Source organism: Convolutriloba macropyga, chromosome 9 (genome assembly GCF_964194025.1).
Source record: "Convolutriloba macropyga chromosome 9, txConMacr16.3, whole genome shotgun sequence".
In the NCBI taxonomy this organism is placed as follows: Eukaryota; Metazoa; Xenacoelomorpha; order Acoela; family Convolutidae; genus Convolutriloba; species Convolutriloba macropyga.
In genome coordinates this window covers 35,638,131-35,656,724 of record NC_134476.1, presented here as the reverse complement: position 1 = coordinate 35,656,724, position 18,594 = coordinate 35,638,131, and the positions used below count along the sequence as shown (strand labels likewise).

The 18,594-nt window shown below is 37.0% G+C and overlaps 2 protein-coding genes across 6 annotated transcripts in view; both read left to right on the top strand.

Annotated features, from left to right (window-relative positions):
• LOC142345750 (uncharacterized) overlaps nt 1–2,043 on the top strand; it is a 166,985-nt gene extending 164,942 nt beyond the window's left edge. For all 5 annotated transcript variants that reach the window (XM_075398050.1, XM_075398053.1, XM_075398051.1 and 2 more), the window contains exon 4: nt 1,267–2,043. In XM_075398050.1, the coding sequence (XP_075254165.1) occupies nt 1,267–1,882 (616 nt within the window). In that variant the 3' untranslated portion in view covers nt 1,883–2,043. The remainder of the gene's footprint in view (nt 1–1,266) is intronic.
• LOC142345753 (potassium voltage-gated channel subfamily A member 1-like) overlaps nt 1–18,594 on the top strand; it is a 488,213-nt gene that overhangs the window by 369,810 nt on the left and 99,809 nt on the right. The gene's annotated exons all lie outside the window — the stretch shown is intronic.

The window sequence follows — 18,594 nt, the reverse complement described above, 5'->3', positions numbered from 1 at the left end:
TAGTGATGGCTGGAGGTAGTAGCCGGCATATTTGGTATTTAATCTTGCTTCCTTTGTATAAATTCACCTTCACAAAGGCTACTACTGTAACATTGATCTATTATTAAGGCCGCGAGCCACAACCACTCTTTCTCTCTTATTCCTAATACAAACTTAATATATGCGTGTCTGTTGAGGTAAACACGCTTAAAAGCACTTTCTATTATCATATACACAATTCACTATCACCATGTATCTATCTATGTATCTTTTTATATAATTCTATATCATTCCGAATAACTTCTGCTTTTTCACTCCATTTATGAATTATCACCTCTTACCTTAGCCTACGCACCTAGCGTCTGTATTTAACATGACCTCAAGCGGTAAGTAAGATCGTTACTTCAAAAATTAGGCAAAAATCTAACTCTGGAACAATGGAAAAATTGGAAATTTGTCTGGGTCGCTAGACAGTGAGCTTTGTGCGTCTGCCACTTGACCTCAAGGGTTGAATAAGATTTAATATATCTATTACAGGGTAGGGGTTTCTGGGAATTTAGAGAGGTTATATAAAGTGGTGGTTAAAACCAAGGGTGGGGCCCTTACGAATATTACTGGAATTTCTAAATTGACTTCTATTTTATTAAGTAAAATTGGGCTCAAAAATAGATAGATTTTTAAATTCATTTGTCGGGGTTCCTTAGTTCATTTTGCAAGTTTAGAAATTGGAATTAACTCCACTCAAAATTATATTTTGACCGTAGACCATAAGACGCAAAAGGCTTCCTGCGTAGACTAAGTTATGGCTGAAAGAGGAAATTGCAGGTAAGGTTGGTTCAATTTGTTCAACCTGCACACGGTAGATCAAGTTCCTGTCAATATTAAACACCCCAATGCCTCGTTGCTGTCTCTTTGATCAAAACTATGCCTTAGAAAGATTACTGCATCAATTGTGCTAAGCAATATAAACGGCAAAAAATTTAAGTGAAATTTAAATTGAGATTGAAAAATCTTAGCGTGAGGGGAGATTAGAAATATATTGCAGAATTTTTAGGATACAAATAATAAGGATCTTGAAAATCAGTTTGGAGAATTATATGATAGCCTGACAAAATTCTGTCTCAACATTGTTTGGCTAATACCTAATATAAATTTAAAGAGGTTGAACAGCACTATTCCATTCAATGAGTTACCGAGGATAAATTTAAGCTTCTTTCCAAATCTTGTTGTTGATCCGTAAGCCCCATCAGTAAAACAAAAATCCAGACAATTTCCACTCTGTTTCAGTGCCAAAAACAACAGCACCGTCAATAACAATAATTTTCAAATGCGAGATATAAACAAGCACACACGCATTATGAGCCAAAACTGCTCGGACTACTGCAAAATTGCCAATTTTACCCTCCAACGTGAAGACTTCCCGGAAAAGGGGCTGATAATAGAGCGATTCCAGTGCAAGCACAACGAAAACGTCACCCATTTATGTGAGCGACAAATCGAAATCAGCAGCCCACGACATGACGAGAACAGCAGCCCCGAACGAGACACCACTCCGCCTCCAAAACGTGAACAAACTCAAAGTCGCGGAGGACATAACCCGAAAACAATGAGTAATAACCACGACTCACGACAGAAAAACCGAACCTTGCCAACTTCTCGGAACTCAACGAATCATGATCAGAACTTGCATGCACGAAAACTGAACTCGACCAAAACGAGTTACAATCAACAAACTTCAAATGGGTATCCGCACCGATCGTCCCTAAATAATCATAACCAGCACAGTAATAATAGTAATAACAACTTAAACCGCCGCTCTTCGGGTAGGAGTCGATTTGAAAACGAGAGTAAACGACATCACATGAACTACCCACCTCCTGATTTGGGAATATTCCATGTTTAGGTCACAAATTATATCATATTTCGTCTCAAATTAGTTTAAGACGGATTAACCAGCACACAAAAGTTTATTTTGAAAGATCTTGCAAAGGTGCTGACAAAATCTTTCAAGACGATGCACGGTCTTTCAAGAAATTCTTCCACAATCTTGCGAGATGCTACAAGATCTTGCAATGATTATACTGCAATTTAAACATGCAATTTAAACTTTTGCAACAGATTCAATTACACATCCTGATGTCCTACAAGAATCATACAAGATGGCCTTTTTCAAATAAAAAACATAGCAAAATGCTCGCGGTAGTATCGGTAATTAAAAAAGAAATAGAAAGGAAAAAGAAATTGGGTAGGAAATTAATACATAGAACAATGACTACACCAGTTGTGTGGACTCAAGCGTCTTAAATCCTTCTTATAACTTGGCGTGTTGGTTAATCTATGATGCGGTGTCAAATAGATCCCAATAAATTTCAGTGTCATAAATCAAGTCACAAACTGTTTCCATACAATTTTTTTTTCAAATTTTTTTGTTCGCTAGAAAGATATTGCTTATCAACCGTTGTTTTGAAAAATTTTTCCTCTTGAAGATATTAGACCGCCGTATAGTGCTATCAAAATGAACGTTTTAGGAATTTTGTTTTGATCTTTAGTTTCAATTCTCCTGAAATATGGGAGGAAACAGTTTGTGTTAGTGATTCAGATAGTGTATTTTCCTCTATAGTTTATAAAGGCTTTCTTACTTTATTTGAAGTGCTATTCGAATATCAATTAATTCAGTGAAATTTAACATTGTAGATCCAGTAAATTTTAATCAAAACGAGCCAGCTTTCCAGAAAAGTGGACCATTTGGGTCTTTTACATCTTTAATCCACAAAACGTATCTTAATACATGTAAAAAGAGCATCACAGTGCGGAATTTGGTCAATAAACGATTATACTAATTGTTTTATACTTTTGACTAATACTCGGGACGAATTCCGCGACCCCAGACAGATATTTGTCATGTTTGGGTTGCAGACAGGGGGGGGGGGGGGTCCGCTGCGACCCAATTCAAAGGTCTGGAAAAAATTTGGGTCGCGCTTTTCCGTCTGGCTAATGGCAATTTTGGTCTGTTCGGTGTGGCCAATACCAGCATTTCGGTCTGTTTGTTCTGGCCAGTACCCATAGTTTGGTCTGTCTGGTGTGGCCAATACCCACATTTTGGTCTGTCTTGTCTGGTCAATGCCCAAATTCAAGGCCTTGAGGTCCAGCCCAAATTATGAAAGCATGTAATTATGAACTAACACCCACTCACAGGCCTCAAAATCGCCTGATTGTTGTTACGTTCACCTTTTAAAACAAACGTAAACCGTAAACATTATATTTAGTTTTCAGATTAAATATACCACTGATTTTTGTTAAAATCTTCACTCTTCTCTTTTGAATCTCCTAAATTTAATTTATCTTATTCTCTCTAATATCTTTTGAGCTTAAACAGCTTCAATCTCTAACTTGACAAAATCGTCCTGCCTCATCGGGGTTGTTGCGCTACCGTGTTCGTAATTGTGCTAACAGGTTATGGGCCCAGCCATCAGACCGTTGATACTCCAATAGAGCTTTTGGTTGAAACTGTGGTGTCAGTGTTGGCAGTTTTTGGTAAAGTAAAGTAAACTTGATATTGAAACCACCAAACAATAGTTTTGAAGTGGATAACATTCAGTTGGTTAGCAGAAGACTACTCAACTTGGAGTACTCGTTTCCCTGCCTCTGCGCAAACCAATGGCCTGCTCGAAACGCTCACAGACACAGATGAGCTACCCGATTGGCCACCACCTTTGAGGAAAGACCCCAATGATGCAATGATGCCTTAACCCTAGAGTACGCAACACAGACTCAAGCTAGAGCTTTAGCTGTACAAACAAATGAAAGCCGCCAAAAACCAGATTTGTTGCTACGTTGCAATGAAACTAGACACGATCATCCTCATGCTTATTCGGCGTTACTGTGTGAACAGCAAGGGTCTCTGTGATGGTCAGAAAGCCTGGCAACATCTCCAGCAATAGATTAGAAGTGACAAGACAACCACAGTCATAAGTCTGATGAGGCAGTTGGCCAGACTACAAATTCAAGAAGACAAAGTCAGCCACCAGACTTTATCAGAGCGCAAGATCTGTTCATCCACTTGCAGGATGCTGGCAAGGAGCTCTCTGAGACGATGTTTAATGCAATAGTACTGAGCGGCCTTCTACAACAATACGAGCAATTTGTGGTGCAGAAGAGCTTCAATCCTGCAGAGAATATTTATGGAAGTGAAGAAGCGTCTTACCAACTTCAAGGAGAGGCACAGGCAAAGAGATAATGTAAAGGAGGATCATCTTGTTGCCATGTCATTAAAGAATGCATTTCATCAAACTGATATACACTTTTACTATACCTCGTAGTTCCAAAAGCTCTAATTTGTGTTTTGTATGTAACAAACCTGGGACTCTGGCGTTTTAAAAACATGCAACGCTGTATGTAGTACATGCGAGGCTAAAGGTTTTCACGAATGTGCTTGTAAACATCAACAAAAATAGCCTAATAAAAGCTCAGTGTGTCTAGTTCAAGCGCTGATAGCTCATTTGAATTTTCAAAAGTTGATTTAGTAGTAGATTCAAGCAGTACTGATTACATGATGATAGTTAAAACTTGGTTTAAACACTATCGAAAGTAAAAACCAGTGTTAATAATCCAAATGGAGGGGAAAACTTGAAGGAATAGGAGAATTAGATGTTGAAGCACGAGACAATAAAGATGTGCTGCATAAATTGACATTTGGAAAAGCATTACATGTACAAGAGTACAAAACAAAATCAATTGCAGTTTGAAGTTGAGTTCAAAAACAAAACCCGAACGGATTATTTCACTTAAAAGCTAAGTGCTAAAACTCAAAAGCAAAGAAAGCTTCAGACTTATAAGAAGAAGGAAACTGTTTTTCCTATCATACAGAAAAAAACAAGCACGATTTTTCAAATTTAAGGCGGGCAATTGTCAAGGAAGACTCTGACATAAAAGAGTGGTACATTTGAGTTTTAGAGACTTAGCGAATAGAACAGATGAAGCTTTCCTTGCTTTAGATTTTTGTGAATCTTGTGATTCGGGAAAAATTTCGAAAAAGCCTGTTACAAAAGTGACGGATAACAAAGCAGCACAAAACTTAGAAAAAGTTTACTCTGACGTTATTGGAGCAGTCAGTCCGTCAATTATAGGTAGCAACTGATATTGAATTAGTTTCAAAGATGAATTCAGTGGCAATGTGGTAGTAAAGTTTAGGAAATACAAAATGCTTTCAAAGAATTTGTTGCACTATGTTGCCGACCAATAATTTTGCGAAATGGTTTTGAGAGAACATGAAAACAAAGCCTTTTAAAAAGTATGTTTGAGCGAAAATAGCTCGTGAATTGAAAGTTCCTGAAACACTGGATAGAGGCTGCAAGATGAATCCAGAACAATCAAAATTGTCAAAAAGCCATTGGACTTAAGCTTTAGATGCAACATGATATGCAAGAAATTTATTGGTAAAAACCAAAAAAAACAAAATAGGCCTTCGAAGATGTTTTTGGCAGAAAACCGAGAAAATCCATCGAAAATCATTTGGATGAGTAGTCTATTAAAAGTTCTTGATGCCAGTGAAGAATCAAAGTTTGATCCGAAAGCTACAAATTGTCTGTCTATTGGTTACTCTGATAACACATCCTATATCTTGCACAACATAAAAACTACGCACCTTTTCTCCAAAAACGTTAGGTTCAATATAAACAATATACCTGGTTTTCTTAAAGAATCCAAAAACATAGAAGAAATCTTTCTATATCTAGACTTCGACGAAGTAAGACAAGAAGTTCTGGATACAAGCAATTCGAGTGAGTTAAGTTCACAATTTTACACAACTAAAACAGAGTTTTCAGGAAAAGGGGAACAATACAGAAACTGAAGTTGATCAAGCAATCAAAGACACAAGATCAAGTCCAAGCGTGAAACCAAAAAAAAAATCTACAGTACAGTTTAATCCAAAATTTGTAGCGAAAACCATTGAAAAAATACCTTTAAAAATTTCATTACCAATGGAAAAATTACAACACAAAAAAAGATACCCTCAAGACAGCAAATGAAAAGGCCATCAAGCAATTGCTTGTAAACATCAACAAAAAAGCAAAAACAGCCTTATTAAGGCTCAGCGCCTAGTTTAAGCGCTAAAAGCTCATTTGAAGGTTCAAAATACGATTCAGCAGTAGGTTCAAGCAGTTTTGATTACATGATGATAGACAAAACATAAAATCAACAAAAAAGTAGAAACCACTGTTAACAATTCAGATGGAAGGAAAACGAAAGTTGAACGAATAGGTGATGTAGATGCAGAAGCACGAGACACTAAAGGTGTGCTATATGAATTGACATTTCAAAAATAATTGCATGTACCAGAGTACAGCAAGCTCAATTTCAGTTTCAAGTTGATTTCAAAGGCAAAACGAACTAATTATTTCACACAAAAGCTAAGTCATTGCTAACACTCAGAAGCAAAGAAAGCTTCAGACTGATAAGAAGAGGCAAATTCTTGCTCTTACCATACAGAAAGGAAAACGAGCACTACTTTTCAAAGTTGAGGGCGCAAGTGACAAACGAAAGTTGGCACAAAAAACTCGGACATTTGAACTTAAAAGAACTAGAAAATACAACAAATGAATCTTCCCATGCTTCAAATTTTTGTGAAACTTTTGGGAAAAATTTTGTGTTTTGGGAAAAATTTCAAAAAAGACAGTTAAAGAAGAGAGCGATAACAAAGCAACAGAAAAAATGAAAAAGAGTTCACTTTGACGTAATTGGACCGGTAAGTATGTCAATTGTAGATGGCAACAGATATGCAACTAGTTTCACAGACAAATTCAGTGGCAACGCAGTTATAGAATTTATTAAAAACGCAAAAAGCTTTCAAAGAACTTGTTGCACAATATAGACGACCAATAATTTTGCGAACTGATAAATTGACAGAGTAAAAAAAGAGAACCTTTTAAAAATCCAGCATAAGCGAAAAAAGAGTTCGTGATTGCAGAGTTCCTGAAGCAACCAAACAAAATGATGTTGCAGAACGTTTTAAAAGAACAGTAGTAGGGGCTGTAAGATGCCTTCTACTACAGTCAAAACTGCCAAAAAGGTATTGGGTTCGAGTTTTAGATGCAACTTGATATGCTATATTTAATTGCTCACGACCAAAACACAATAGGCTTTCGAAAATTTTTAGCCAGAAATCCGCGAAGTGATTTTCTAAAAGTTTTTGTTTGTGTAGCCTATTCAAAAAATCCTGATGTCCGTGAAAAATTAAATTTTGATCCAGAAAATACAAAATTTCTGTTCATTGGTTACTCCGATAACACAGCCTATTATTTGCAAATCATAAAAACTAGGCAAATTTTTACTTCTAGAAATGTTAGTTTCAATGACAACAATCTACCAGGTTTTCCTTATGAATCCAAATATCTAATAGAGAGCTTTCTGTATCTAGACTTGGACGAAGTAAGAGAAGAAGTTCAAGGCACAAGCAACTCAAGTGAGTCAAGATCACATGTTGAAAAAAATGAAACAAAGAGTGTTCAGGAAAGTGAAATGCATACAAAAACTGAATTTGATCGAGAAATCAAAGACAAAAGATCAAGTCTAAGCGTGAAACCAAATTTAAAATCTATTGTACAGTTTTATCCAAAAGTTGCAGTGAAAACATTGAAAAAAATGTCTTCAAAAATTTTATTGCCAATTGAAAAATTACAACAGAAAAAAGAAAAGTTACCCTCAATACTGCAAATGAAAAGGCCATCAAGCAATTGCTTGTAAACATCACCAAAAGAGCAAAAAAACCTCATAAAGGCTCAGCGTCTAGTTTAAGCGCTGAAAGCTCATTTGAAGGTTCAAAACTGGATTTAGCGGTAGGTTCAAGCAGTTCTGATTAGATGATGATAGAGAAAACTTAAAATTATCAAAAAAGTAGAAACCACTGTTAACAATTCAGATGGAAGGAAAACGAAAGTTGAACGAATAGGTGATGTAGATGAAGAAGCAGGAGACACTAAAGGTGTGCTATATGAATTGACATTTCAAAAATAATTGCATGTACCAGAGTACAGCAAGCTTAATTTCAGTTTCAAGTTGATTTCAAAGGCAAAACGAACTAACTAATTCACACAAAAGCTAAGTCATTGCTAACACTCAGAAGCAAAGAAAGCTTCAGACTGATAAGAAGAGGCAAATTCTTGCTCTTACCATACAGAAAAGAAAACGAGCTCTACTTTCAATGTTAAGGGGAGCAAGTGACAAGCAAAATTTGGCACAAAAAACTCGGACATTTGAACTTAAGAGATGTAGAAAATACAACAATTGAAGCTTCCCATGCTTCAAATTTTTGTGAAACTTGTGTTTTGAGAAAAATTTCGACAAACACAGTTGAAGAAAAGAGTGATAACAAAGCAACACAAAAATGAAAAAGAGTTCACTCTGACGATATTGGACCAGTAAGTATGTCAATTGTATATGGCAACAGATATGCAATTAGTTTCACAGACAAATTCTGTGGCAACGCAGTAATAGAATTTATTAAAAACACAAAATTCTTTCAAAGAATTTGTTGCACTATTTCGACAACCAATAATTTTGCGAACTGATAAATTGACAGAATAAAAAAACAAAGCTTTATAAAACTCATGCATAAGCAAAAAAGAGTTCGTGATTGCAGAGTTCCTGAAGCAACCAAACAAAATGATGTTGCAGAACGTTATAATAGAACAGTAGTAGGGTTTGTAAGATGCCTTCTACTACAGTAAAAACTGCCAAAATGTATCGAATTCGAGCTTTAGATGCAACATGATATGCTATAATTAGTTGTTCACAACAAAAACACAATACGCTTTCAAAAAATTTTAGCCAGAATTCTGCGAAGTGATTTTCTAAAAGTTTTGGGTTGTGTAGCCTATTCAAAAAATCCTGATGTCAGTAAAAATTAAAATTTGATCCAGAAAATACAAAATTTCTGTTCATTGGTTACTCCGATAACACAGCTTATTAGTTGGAACTGATAAAAACTAGACAAATTTTTACTTCTAGAAATGTTAGGCTCATTGAAAGCAATCTACCTGGTTTTCTGTATGAGTCCAATAATCTAGTAGAGAGCTTTCTGTATCTAGACCTAGACGAAGTAAGAGAAGAAGTTCAGGGCACAAGCAACCCAAGTGAGTCAAGATCACAGGTTGACACAAGTGAAACAAAAAGTGAAGTGAATCAAAAAATAAAGACGAAAGACGAAGTCCAAGCGTGAGCTAAAATCAAAAATTAATGATGAGTGTAATCCATAAGTTTATTGGAAACCAAGAAAATAATGCCTTCCAACATTCCAGTACCTGTCAAAAAATTCCATCTGGAAAATATAAAACCACCTTAAGACTGCAAATGATAGATAAACTAGGTCAGATAGCAATTCGTTCAAGTCACCAAAAGACCCTACAATTTTAGTCAGAGAATGTTGAAATAGAAGATTGAGAAAAGAAGCACCACTCGATAAAGAACATAAGCGAAATTATGGGTCTAGAGCACTTACGGAAAGCTTTGCTAAAAACTACTCCTATGCTGTACAAGGCACAATAACAAAAAATTTTAAAGACCCGAAAGTTTTGAAAACGAAATTAATTCAGATCAACGAAATAAATAGCTGGAAGCAATGAAGAGATAAAAACTTTATATGAAACAAAAACATGAATCATAGTTTTAAAAGGAAAAGGACAAAACTTTATTCCAGGCCGATGGGTCTACACATTTAAAAGTGACTCCAACGGAAGTATTGAAGTTTAAAACTCTTTATGTAGCAAAATGTTCTGAACAAATTGAGGTATTGAATATTCAGATACTCTTGCTTCCACAAGAAACCTGAAACTTTTAAGTTTCTAATAGCTTTATCAGCTATTGAAAAATTCTTTTTAAAAGAAATAGATGTAAAAGCAGCAAATTTGCATCTTTAAGTAGACAAAGAAGTCTTTTAGAGCAACTGAGGATTTTTGAAAACTTAGACAGCAATCGCAACAAGTTAGTTTGTCAGTTTAGAAAATCAATATATGGACAGAAGCAAGCAGCCTAGAATTGGTATCAAGAGTTTTAAATTTTTTTAAATTCATCATAGCTTTGAGACAATTAAACACGACTACAATCTTTTTCTAAAACCCAAAGAAGATGAAAAAATGTTCGTTCTAACTTGGGTTGACGATTTAGACATAGCCGAAAGTAGTCAAAAAGAGAACAAAAAATGGAAAAATCATTATCATCAAAATTTAAATTGGAAAACAGAGAAGATCTTGAATGGTTTCTTAGAATTCTGAAAACGAAAAATAGAACAACTTTACGTCAAGGAAAGTACACTGTAAACCTTTTGGAACAGTTTTATATGCAAGACTGCAAACCTAGAAAAACACCAGCAGATTTTACCCTAATATTTGAAAAAAGCTCAAGAAAATCCAGTATATTTAGATTCTAGTGAGCTTAGATCACTAGTAGGTCCACTAATTTGTCTAGCTTAGCAAACTAGACAGGATATCATGTGGATGACAGTTGTCTTATCACGCTTCATAAGGGACCCAACTATTGAGTGTTGAGATAACTGCAATATGCTATATCTCTTCGACTCTTTTTCCCATCAACAAGCAGCAGCACTCAAGTCTGCGAAACTGATGCAAACTGGAGTGGAGACGCGAACGATAGACGTTCGACCACAGAATACTATTTTAAGCTCTGAAACAGTGGCGGATCTGTCAATGTGAAACTAATGAAGCATTCAACAGTGTCACTCTAATCTTGTGAGGCAGAATTCCAGGTCTTAGCAACTCAGAATTTTTGAAAAGTTAGACAGCAATCGCAACAAGTTAGTTTGTCAGTTTAGAAAATCAATATATGGACAGAAGCAAGCAGCCTAGAATTGGTATCAAGAGTTTTAAATTTTTTAATTCATCATAGCTTTGAGACAAGTAAACACGATTACAATCTTTTTCCAAAAACCAAAGAAGATGAAAAAATGTTCGGTCTAACCTGGGTTGACAATTTAGTCACAGCCGAACGTAGTCAGAAAGAAAACAAAAAATGGAAAGTTCATTAGTATCAAAATTTAAATTGGAAAACAGAAGAGATCTTGAATAGTTTCTTAGAATCCTGAAAACCAAAAAAAGAATAACTTTACGTCAAGAAAAGTGCACTCTAAACCTTTTAGAACAGTTTGATATACAAATCTGCAAACCAAGAAAAACACCAGCAGATTTTACCCTAATATTTGAAAAAAAGCTCAAGAAAATCCAGTAAATTTAGACTCTAGTGAGTTTAGATCTCTAGTAGGTCAATTACTTTGCCTAGCTTAGCAAACTAGACAAGATATCATGTGGATGACAGTTGTCTTATCACGCTTTATAAAGGACCCTACTATTGAGTGTTGAGATAACTGCAATATTCTATATCTCTCCGACTCTTTTTCCCATCAACGAGCAGCAGCACTCAAGTCGGCGAAACAGATGCAAACTGGAGTGGAGACGTGAATGATAGACGTTCGACCACAGAATAGTATTTCAAGCTCTGAGACAAAGGTGGATCTGTCAATGGGAAATTATTGAAGCATTCAACAGTGTCACTCTAATCTTGTGAGGCAGAATTCCAGGTCTTAGCTGCCGCGGTTTAAGAAGCCATCTTCTTGCGTGGCCTTTTGAGGAACTGGGGTACGAACAATGTGAACCCACATCCATAAGAAAGTACAATCAGAGTTGCAAAAAGCTTGCAACTAGACGGTGCTTCACACACGATCAAAGCACATCGACACGGAATATCTTTTCATCCGAGAACGAGTTGATGACAACCAATGAATCAACAGTGTCACTCTAATCTTTTGAGGCAGAATTTCAAGTCTTAGCTGCCGCGGTTTAAGAAGCCATCTTCTTGCGTGGCTTTTTGAGGAACTGGGTTACGAACAGTGTGAACCCACAACCATAAGAAAGTACAATCAGAGTTGCAAAAAGCTTGCAACTAGACGGTGCTTCACACACGATCAAAGCACATCGACACGGAATATCTTTTCATCTGAGAACGAGTTGATGACAACCCAATCAAATTGATCTACAGGCCAACAGATGGAATGACAGCAGATCTTCTGACAAACCTTTGTCGCACCAGAAAGTAGAACAACATCGAGAAAAACTATTGGGCCAGTCGAGAGTCGTGAGCTCAGAAACTTAACTTATGTTAATGAACTCAGAAGGAAAACAAACTTACCAGATTTATAACGAAAACTCCAGCTTTCAATTGAAAAGTTGAATGTGAATCAGTTTGGAACTGTATTTTTGTCAAATTTTGATATTTATCTACTATTATTGATTGGTAAATGCAATTTCATGATCGATCTCAAGTGAAGTAAATTTCTGCATGTAATTAAGAAGTGACACCCACCCACAGGCCTCAAAATCGCCAGATTGTTGTTAAGTTAACTGTTTAAAAAATTTAAACCTTAAATATTATATTTATTTTTTAGACTATATATACGACTAAATTTTGTTAATTTTTTTCTCTTCTCTTTGGAATCTTCTAAAATTAAATTATCTCATTCTCTCTGATATCTTTTGAGCCTAAACAGCTTCAATCTCTAACTTGCCAAGACTCCTCCTGCCTTATCCTGGTTGTTGCACAACTGTGTCCCTAATCCTGCTAATATATAAAGTTTTTTGGATGCTTCAGCATGTATGAGTGTGTCTGGCCAATTGTCCTGCCTAGGGTCTGTTCAGTCGTGGCAACTGTCTGGCCAGGGACTGTCCAATCTGGCAAATAGAAGTAGACAAAATGTCTTCGGTCTGGCCAATGGTCTAGACAATTGTCTGACCCAGGGCCTGTTTGATCTGGCCAATGATCGAGACAAAGTCTGTTCAGTCTGGCCAATGGTGGCCAAAGTCTGTTTTTTCTGGCCAATACCTATCTTAAGGTATTGTTGATCAGGCGACGCACGATCTGCTCCCTGTCCGCTACCCTCGTCGGTCTGGCCAATACCTGTCTTGGGTTGCGGACTTCATTCTGGGATAGTATGTTATTGTTATAATTGGTATTATACACACATTTCCTTCGTCTCCAAGTTCCACAAAGTAGCACAACATTAATTAGAAATTATTGGTAGCGAGCGCTAGCTTGTAATGTACGCAACAATAGAAGGTGCCGCTCAGTTGGCAACAGCGCTTTCCCAACACTGATAGAAGCTCATTCATTGGGAAGCCGAGCATTCAAAAACGTTCACGAATTTTGGTATTCATTGCCGAGATTCTAGACAGAACCATCTCTGGCAGAGACCATACCAGACCAAAGTCACATCAGATAAGACCCAACCGCGCTCAGAACTTTTTCTGCTCTTGAAATGAGACTGAATCCACCTCTGATCAAACTCAAGTGCGCTCTAGTCCGGCTTCGATCAGACTATCCTGCCTTTCAAGGTCTTTCATTTAAGATAACTGCGAACGCAGAAAAACAAAAGCTTGAGTGGGACTGGCCAGAAGTTGATTGGGTGTGGGATGAGAGCCTGTAATTTTTGAATCATTAGAAGAGGCAATGGTGAACATCTATATCAGTGTCGGGAACCCGCATATTGCGTACATACTATTATCAGAAATAACTAATAGGAAAAAAGGTGAAAATGACAGCTTTAAAGCACCGTCTTAAACAATGAGTTACGTGATGTGTATGTATGCAACGTGTTGGATGCTTACATAACTGTAACAATTTGATAACACTGTTACATAATCTAATACGTACCCGAGGGTCTCATAAACAAAATCACACCATGCCATCCACCATATCTCCCTGCGTAGAAGGATTTTTTATTGAAGCATTTGGTACTTAATTTAATTTTAAACAAGACAAAGTTAATGAAAATAGAGTTAGAACTATGAGGCTCAATTAACAGTTGAAGTAGCCAAAGCATAATTTTATATCAACACATGAGGCTAAATGTAGGTCTCACATTACGAAAGTTTAAAAGCTATATCTGTATCTGTACGGCACAACCAAGAATTTACGTAAATGAAGGAGTTGTTAGACAAAGCATAATATGCCAAAAGTGTTTTTTATAAAAAAAATTGCATTTAACATGAGATTTGAACTTGATGAGATTTGAAGATGGGTGAGAATTCATGTGGAAAGAGATAGTGTAAGTGAATGCGAACAAGTAAATATCTAGCACGTTCCGTCTAGTGTAAACTTTTACTCGGCATCAAAAAAGGGGCATCCGCTGAGGGCAAGGCGCTATGAACATTGCTATGGGGCACTGACGAACCCGAGGTTGACTTTGTTGATCGCTAATTGGGCGATACAAGACCCGCGTTCAGGTCATCATTGGCCATTTGACCGGAATTGATAATTTTTGTCCTCAAAGTCGGTGTGCTATGCATCTGTCTTGCAGGTACCCATTTGCAAGAACACTTTCTTTTTTCTCCTTTCAGTATTTCAAACTCTCGGACTTGACCCCAAAAGTTTTGTGAGATGGGACTGCTTAGTTATCACTGAAACCGTAATATGTGTTATTTTTTAATCTGCCTCCGAATAATTCTTGAAAAATTTGAAGTTTAGTCCGTAGTGGTTATAGGAACTTGATAGCCGACTGCGTCTTTTCATTTGCTAGTCGGGGTTGATTCCTCTAAAAGTCGGCAGGGGTCCAATCGGTTGACACAATGCTCTCTTTTTGGTTTTGGAGTTTGACTACCTTCAGTTGAGTTTATCTGTCGGCGTAGATCAGATAGACAAAATTTATATCTGCGTAGTTTTTTCCGTTGGCGTAGGTACGAAGGGCACGTTGAACATTTAACAACCCAGACTTGGTGAGAGTGGAATGTAATCAACTATTTAAGGTTTGCGTTCTCCTTTTCAATATTTTCTTGCCTAAAGTTTTCTCAATTATATCGTTGGCGTTTGATTCGTTTTATCCTCCATGGAGTCACTGAGATTCCCATCTTAGGCGTTTGGCCTATGCCATGAAGTCCGCGGAGTGTTCCTCTGGAGTGACGGATTCACTTATCTTGGAAGTTCGGTTATCGAGGGTGCTAATACTTAATACTTCTTAGAATAAACCATCAAGGTTATTTTTTCTCCTCCCCTATGCGTCAACTTTACGTGCGATAGCGATGCGAGCTGGTTGTTTAGTTCTGCCAAACGGCTTGTTTTTTGTCCGAGAATCAGTCATCAGTCTCACCTCTTCTTGGGGCTTTGGATTTGATTATAGAGTGCGTCCTTATTCTACGTTGCTTTTCCTGAAATCAACTCTTCGTCAATTTTTGTAGTCGAAATTGTTCCATGCGCCATTATGTAGAAGTTGCGCTTAGTATGCCGTCTCCAAACCTAAACAGATACGTTGAACTGGTACATTATGTTCAGGTTCACTTGCTATATTTTTCAACAGGTGTTTCAACAGTATATTTTTCCGCAAGTGTATCGAAATGGAAATTGATTGGTTACATTTTAATAGAGCTTTGTTTACTTTTTCAGTAATTTTTGGTTCTCAATGCTTTTTGAAAGTCAGTTATGGTAAGTCATTTTGACTTTCTCACGGGTCGAGGTGTCACCGCTAAAAATCGCTAAAAGATGTAAGATTTGCGATGAATTTGAGTAAAAGTGTAAGATTTGCGTTCAATGCGATGAATGCGGTGAAAAAAAACTTTTAAGCGGTGAAAAGTTTTTTTTCAGCGCTTAAGCGGTGAAAAAAATTTTTCACCGCTACAAGCAGGATGCGGTGAAAAAAAATTTTCACCGCTACCAGCAGAATGTGGTGAAAAAAAAATTTTTTCACCGCTACCAGCAGATTGCGGTCAAAAAAAATTTTTCACCGCTAAAATCCCAAATCTTACAAGTATTCACCGCGCTAATTTCAACGCTTATCTTATATTCACAGGAAATATCATGGAAGTAAGTGATAGATGGCGCAGTGGATTATGAAGTTGGTGATACGCATGAGGTAGAGGTTCGTACCCTTGTACGGTAGTTTCTTTTTTGTAAGAATTCCGGTGAATGCGGTGAAAAAAAATTTTTCACCGCAAAATTCAACGCAATTCTTACAAAAATTCAAAAATTCACCGCTTTCAGCGCATTCAACGCTAGAAGATGCGGGCGCTTTGCGCTTAAAAAAGTTTTTTTTTTCACCGCTATTCACCGCTAATCTTACATTTTTTTTTGTCAAAACCTCAACCCGGGCTGCTCAGGATATAGATGATGGTTGAATATTTAAATGAGCTTTTTGGCCACACCGATTATCATATACAGCCCAAGTGTGGCCAGACCGAAACGACCCCTAATCAGACGAGTTTCGAGCGCACACATGTTCCCGGTGCGCTCGAGTTACATGGTCTGGAAAAGGCTTCGAGCGCACGTTTGTCTGGAGAATGGTCTGGAACTTGCCTGATCAGAGGCCACTTTGTTCTGGGACGGTCGGATCAGAGGCAGTTTCAAGCACACACTAGTCTGACCAGTGACCAATTTGAGCAAATTTTTTTCAAGTTTTTTTTTTGTTTTCGTGCTGACTTTGGTTGTCTCTGGGTAAGAGTCAACAATTAAACAGCATTTTGAGCAGAACTTCATCTGAAAATCTGATGGGTTTGATCAGAACCAAGGGGTCCAGCTGATATCAACTGCCGGTCCCCTCAAGAAAAGATTTTGAATCAAAGTTGATCAAGACGTTTTTATGCAAAGCTGTCTAAGTTCATTTATTCAGTTGAAAGCATAAATAAATGGCATACTCAGTAATTTTTTTGATCATTTTTTTTTCGATTTATTTTATTAGCAATACTTTCAGGATTGGCTTTTTGTTAGTTGAATATAAGATTGATAAAATGGTAGATGAAATGAATATATTATAACGATATTGAGAGATTTGTTCATGTTCAAAATCATTCTCTGATCAGACTATTTCGAACGCACTTTAGTCTAAACAGAGGCAACTTCGAGCGCACTTTTGTCTGATCAGAGGTGATTTCGACCGCACTTTAGTCTGGGACTATATTTCGAGCGCACTCTAGTCTGGACAATGGTCTGGAACTCGTCTGGACAATGGTCTGGAACTTGTCTGATCAGGGGTCACTTCGGTCTGGAACTCGCTTGATCAGAGGCGGCTTCGAGCGCACTGCGAGCGCACAATGATCTTCGAGCGCATACTCGTCTGATCAGAGGTCACTTCTGTCTGGGACGGTCTGATCAGAGGTCCCACTTGTCTGGGACGGTCTGATCAGAGGCGATTTCGAGCGCGACCTCAACCTGGGAGGGTATCGGTTATGTTTCTTTTGATTTCCGCAAAAGCTGTTGCTTTTTTGTGCGTGAAACAACATACTTGAAACAACGTATGCCTTCAGGTAAGCCGTGGGTATTGATGTAGTTCTCAGTAACATTCATTCGTTGTGAATCGAGGTTTGCCCATAAATTGTGGCCGTAGAATAATTACTGCACCTCTTGATTGCTTTTAGTATGAAGAAAAGTTCACCAAAGTTGTCTGGAATTGGATGCTTGAAGTCTATGTTTACTTCTGCCTTAGGTTCTTGCCATTTGATTAGCGGTTTAATTTACATTTTTAAGTAACGGTTTTCACGTTCATACCGCTTGAAGAGAGAGAGAGAGAGAGAGAGAGAGAGAGAGAGAGAGAGAGAGAGAGAGAGAGAGAGAGAGAGAGAGAGAGAGAGAGAGAGAGAGAGAGAGAGAGAGAGAGAGAGAGAGAGAGAGAGAGAGAGAGAGAGAGAGAGAGAGAGAGAGAGAAGAGAGAGAGAGAGAGAGAGATTAATTTATCCAGGTGTTGAAGTTAATACAAACGAAGAATAAAATTAAAACTAAAGCTAACTGGAAAAGATAGAAAACGAGACAGTACTGTCCGCCAAGTCCTACCCTGTATGCAGTAAATATAAGGCTATAAATAAAATTTAATCAAAAAAACTTTTTTTGGTTGTTTTATTTTATAGCTAAATCAATGTAGTAGAAAATTTATGACTTACCACTGTTTCTATCCTATATCTATTCCATTCCCATAAGTTGCGCTGCGCTTTAATTTAGATCGCAGATTTTTTTTTAAATTTTTTTTTTGAAGTTTTTCACGGAAAAAATTTGAAAAATCTAAAAATCGCGATATCTCGAAAACTAAAAGAGCTAGATGGGTCAAACATTTTGTCCAGAATCAGGACCTATGAATAGATATCTCTTAGCATGTAGCCACGGGTGCATCCTTTCCGGTACTTCAAAATTCAAAAATATGTTTAACAAGGGTATAATTTTGCAAAATATAGAGAAATTTTACATCATGGAAAATTTTTGAGATTTGTGATAACTTTAGGTTTTGTACATCATCTGGTAGTATTGAATTGGTTTTCAGTGTGTTGTACAGTTTGGTAGCCCGATATTGGATGGAGTAACGTTCAATTTTTCTTTTTAGTAAAGGTTCATCCAGGCACTCAAATTTTGAGAGCCTTGTTTGTCTTGAAAGTTCAAAGGTAAACATATTGTTCAGATAATCTTGTACATGAACACTTATTGTGGATTTTAAAACAATCTTCAACAACTCATATATGTGTAAATCGTATACTGTTAAAATGTTGTTTTCAAAAAATATATCATTACATGAATCGCGGGATTTTCTGAAATACATAAATTTCAGAATTTTTTTCTGCAAAACGTATATTGGCTCCAGAGAGG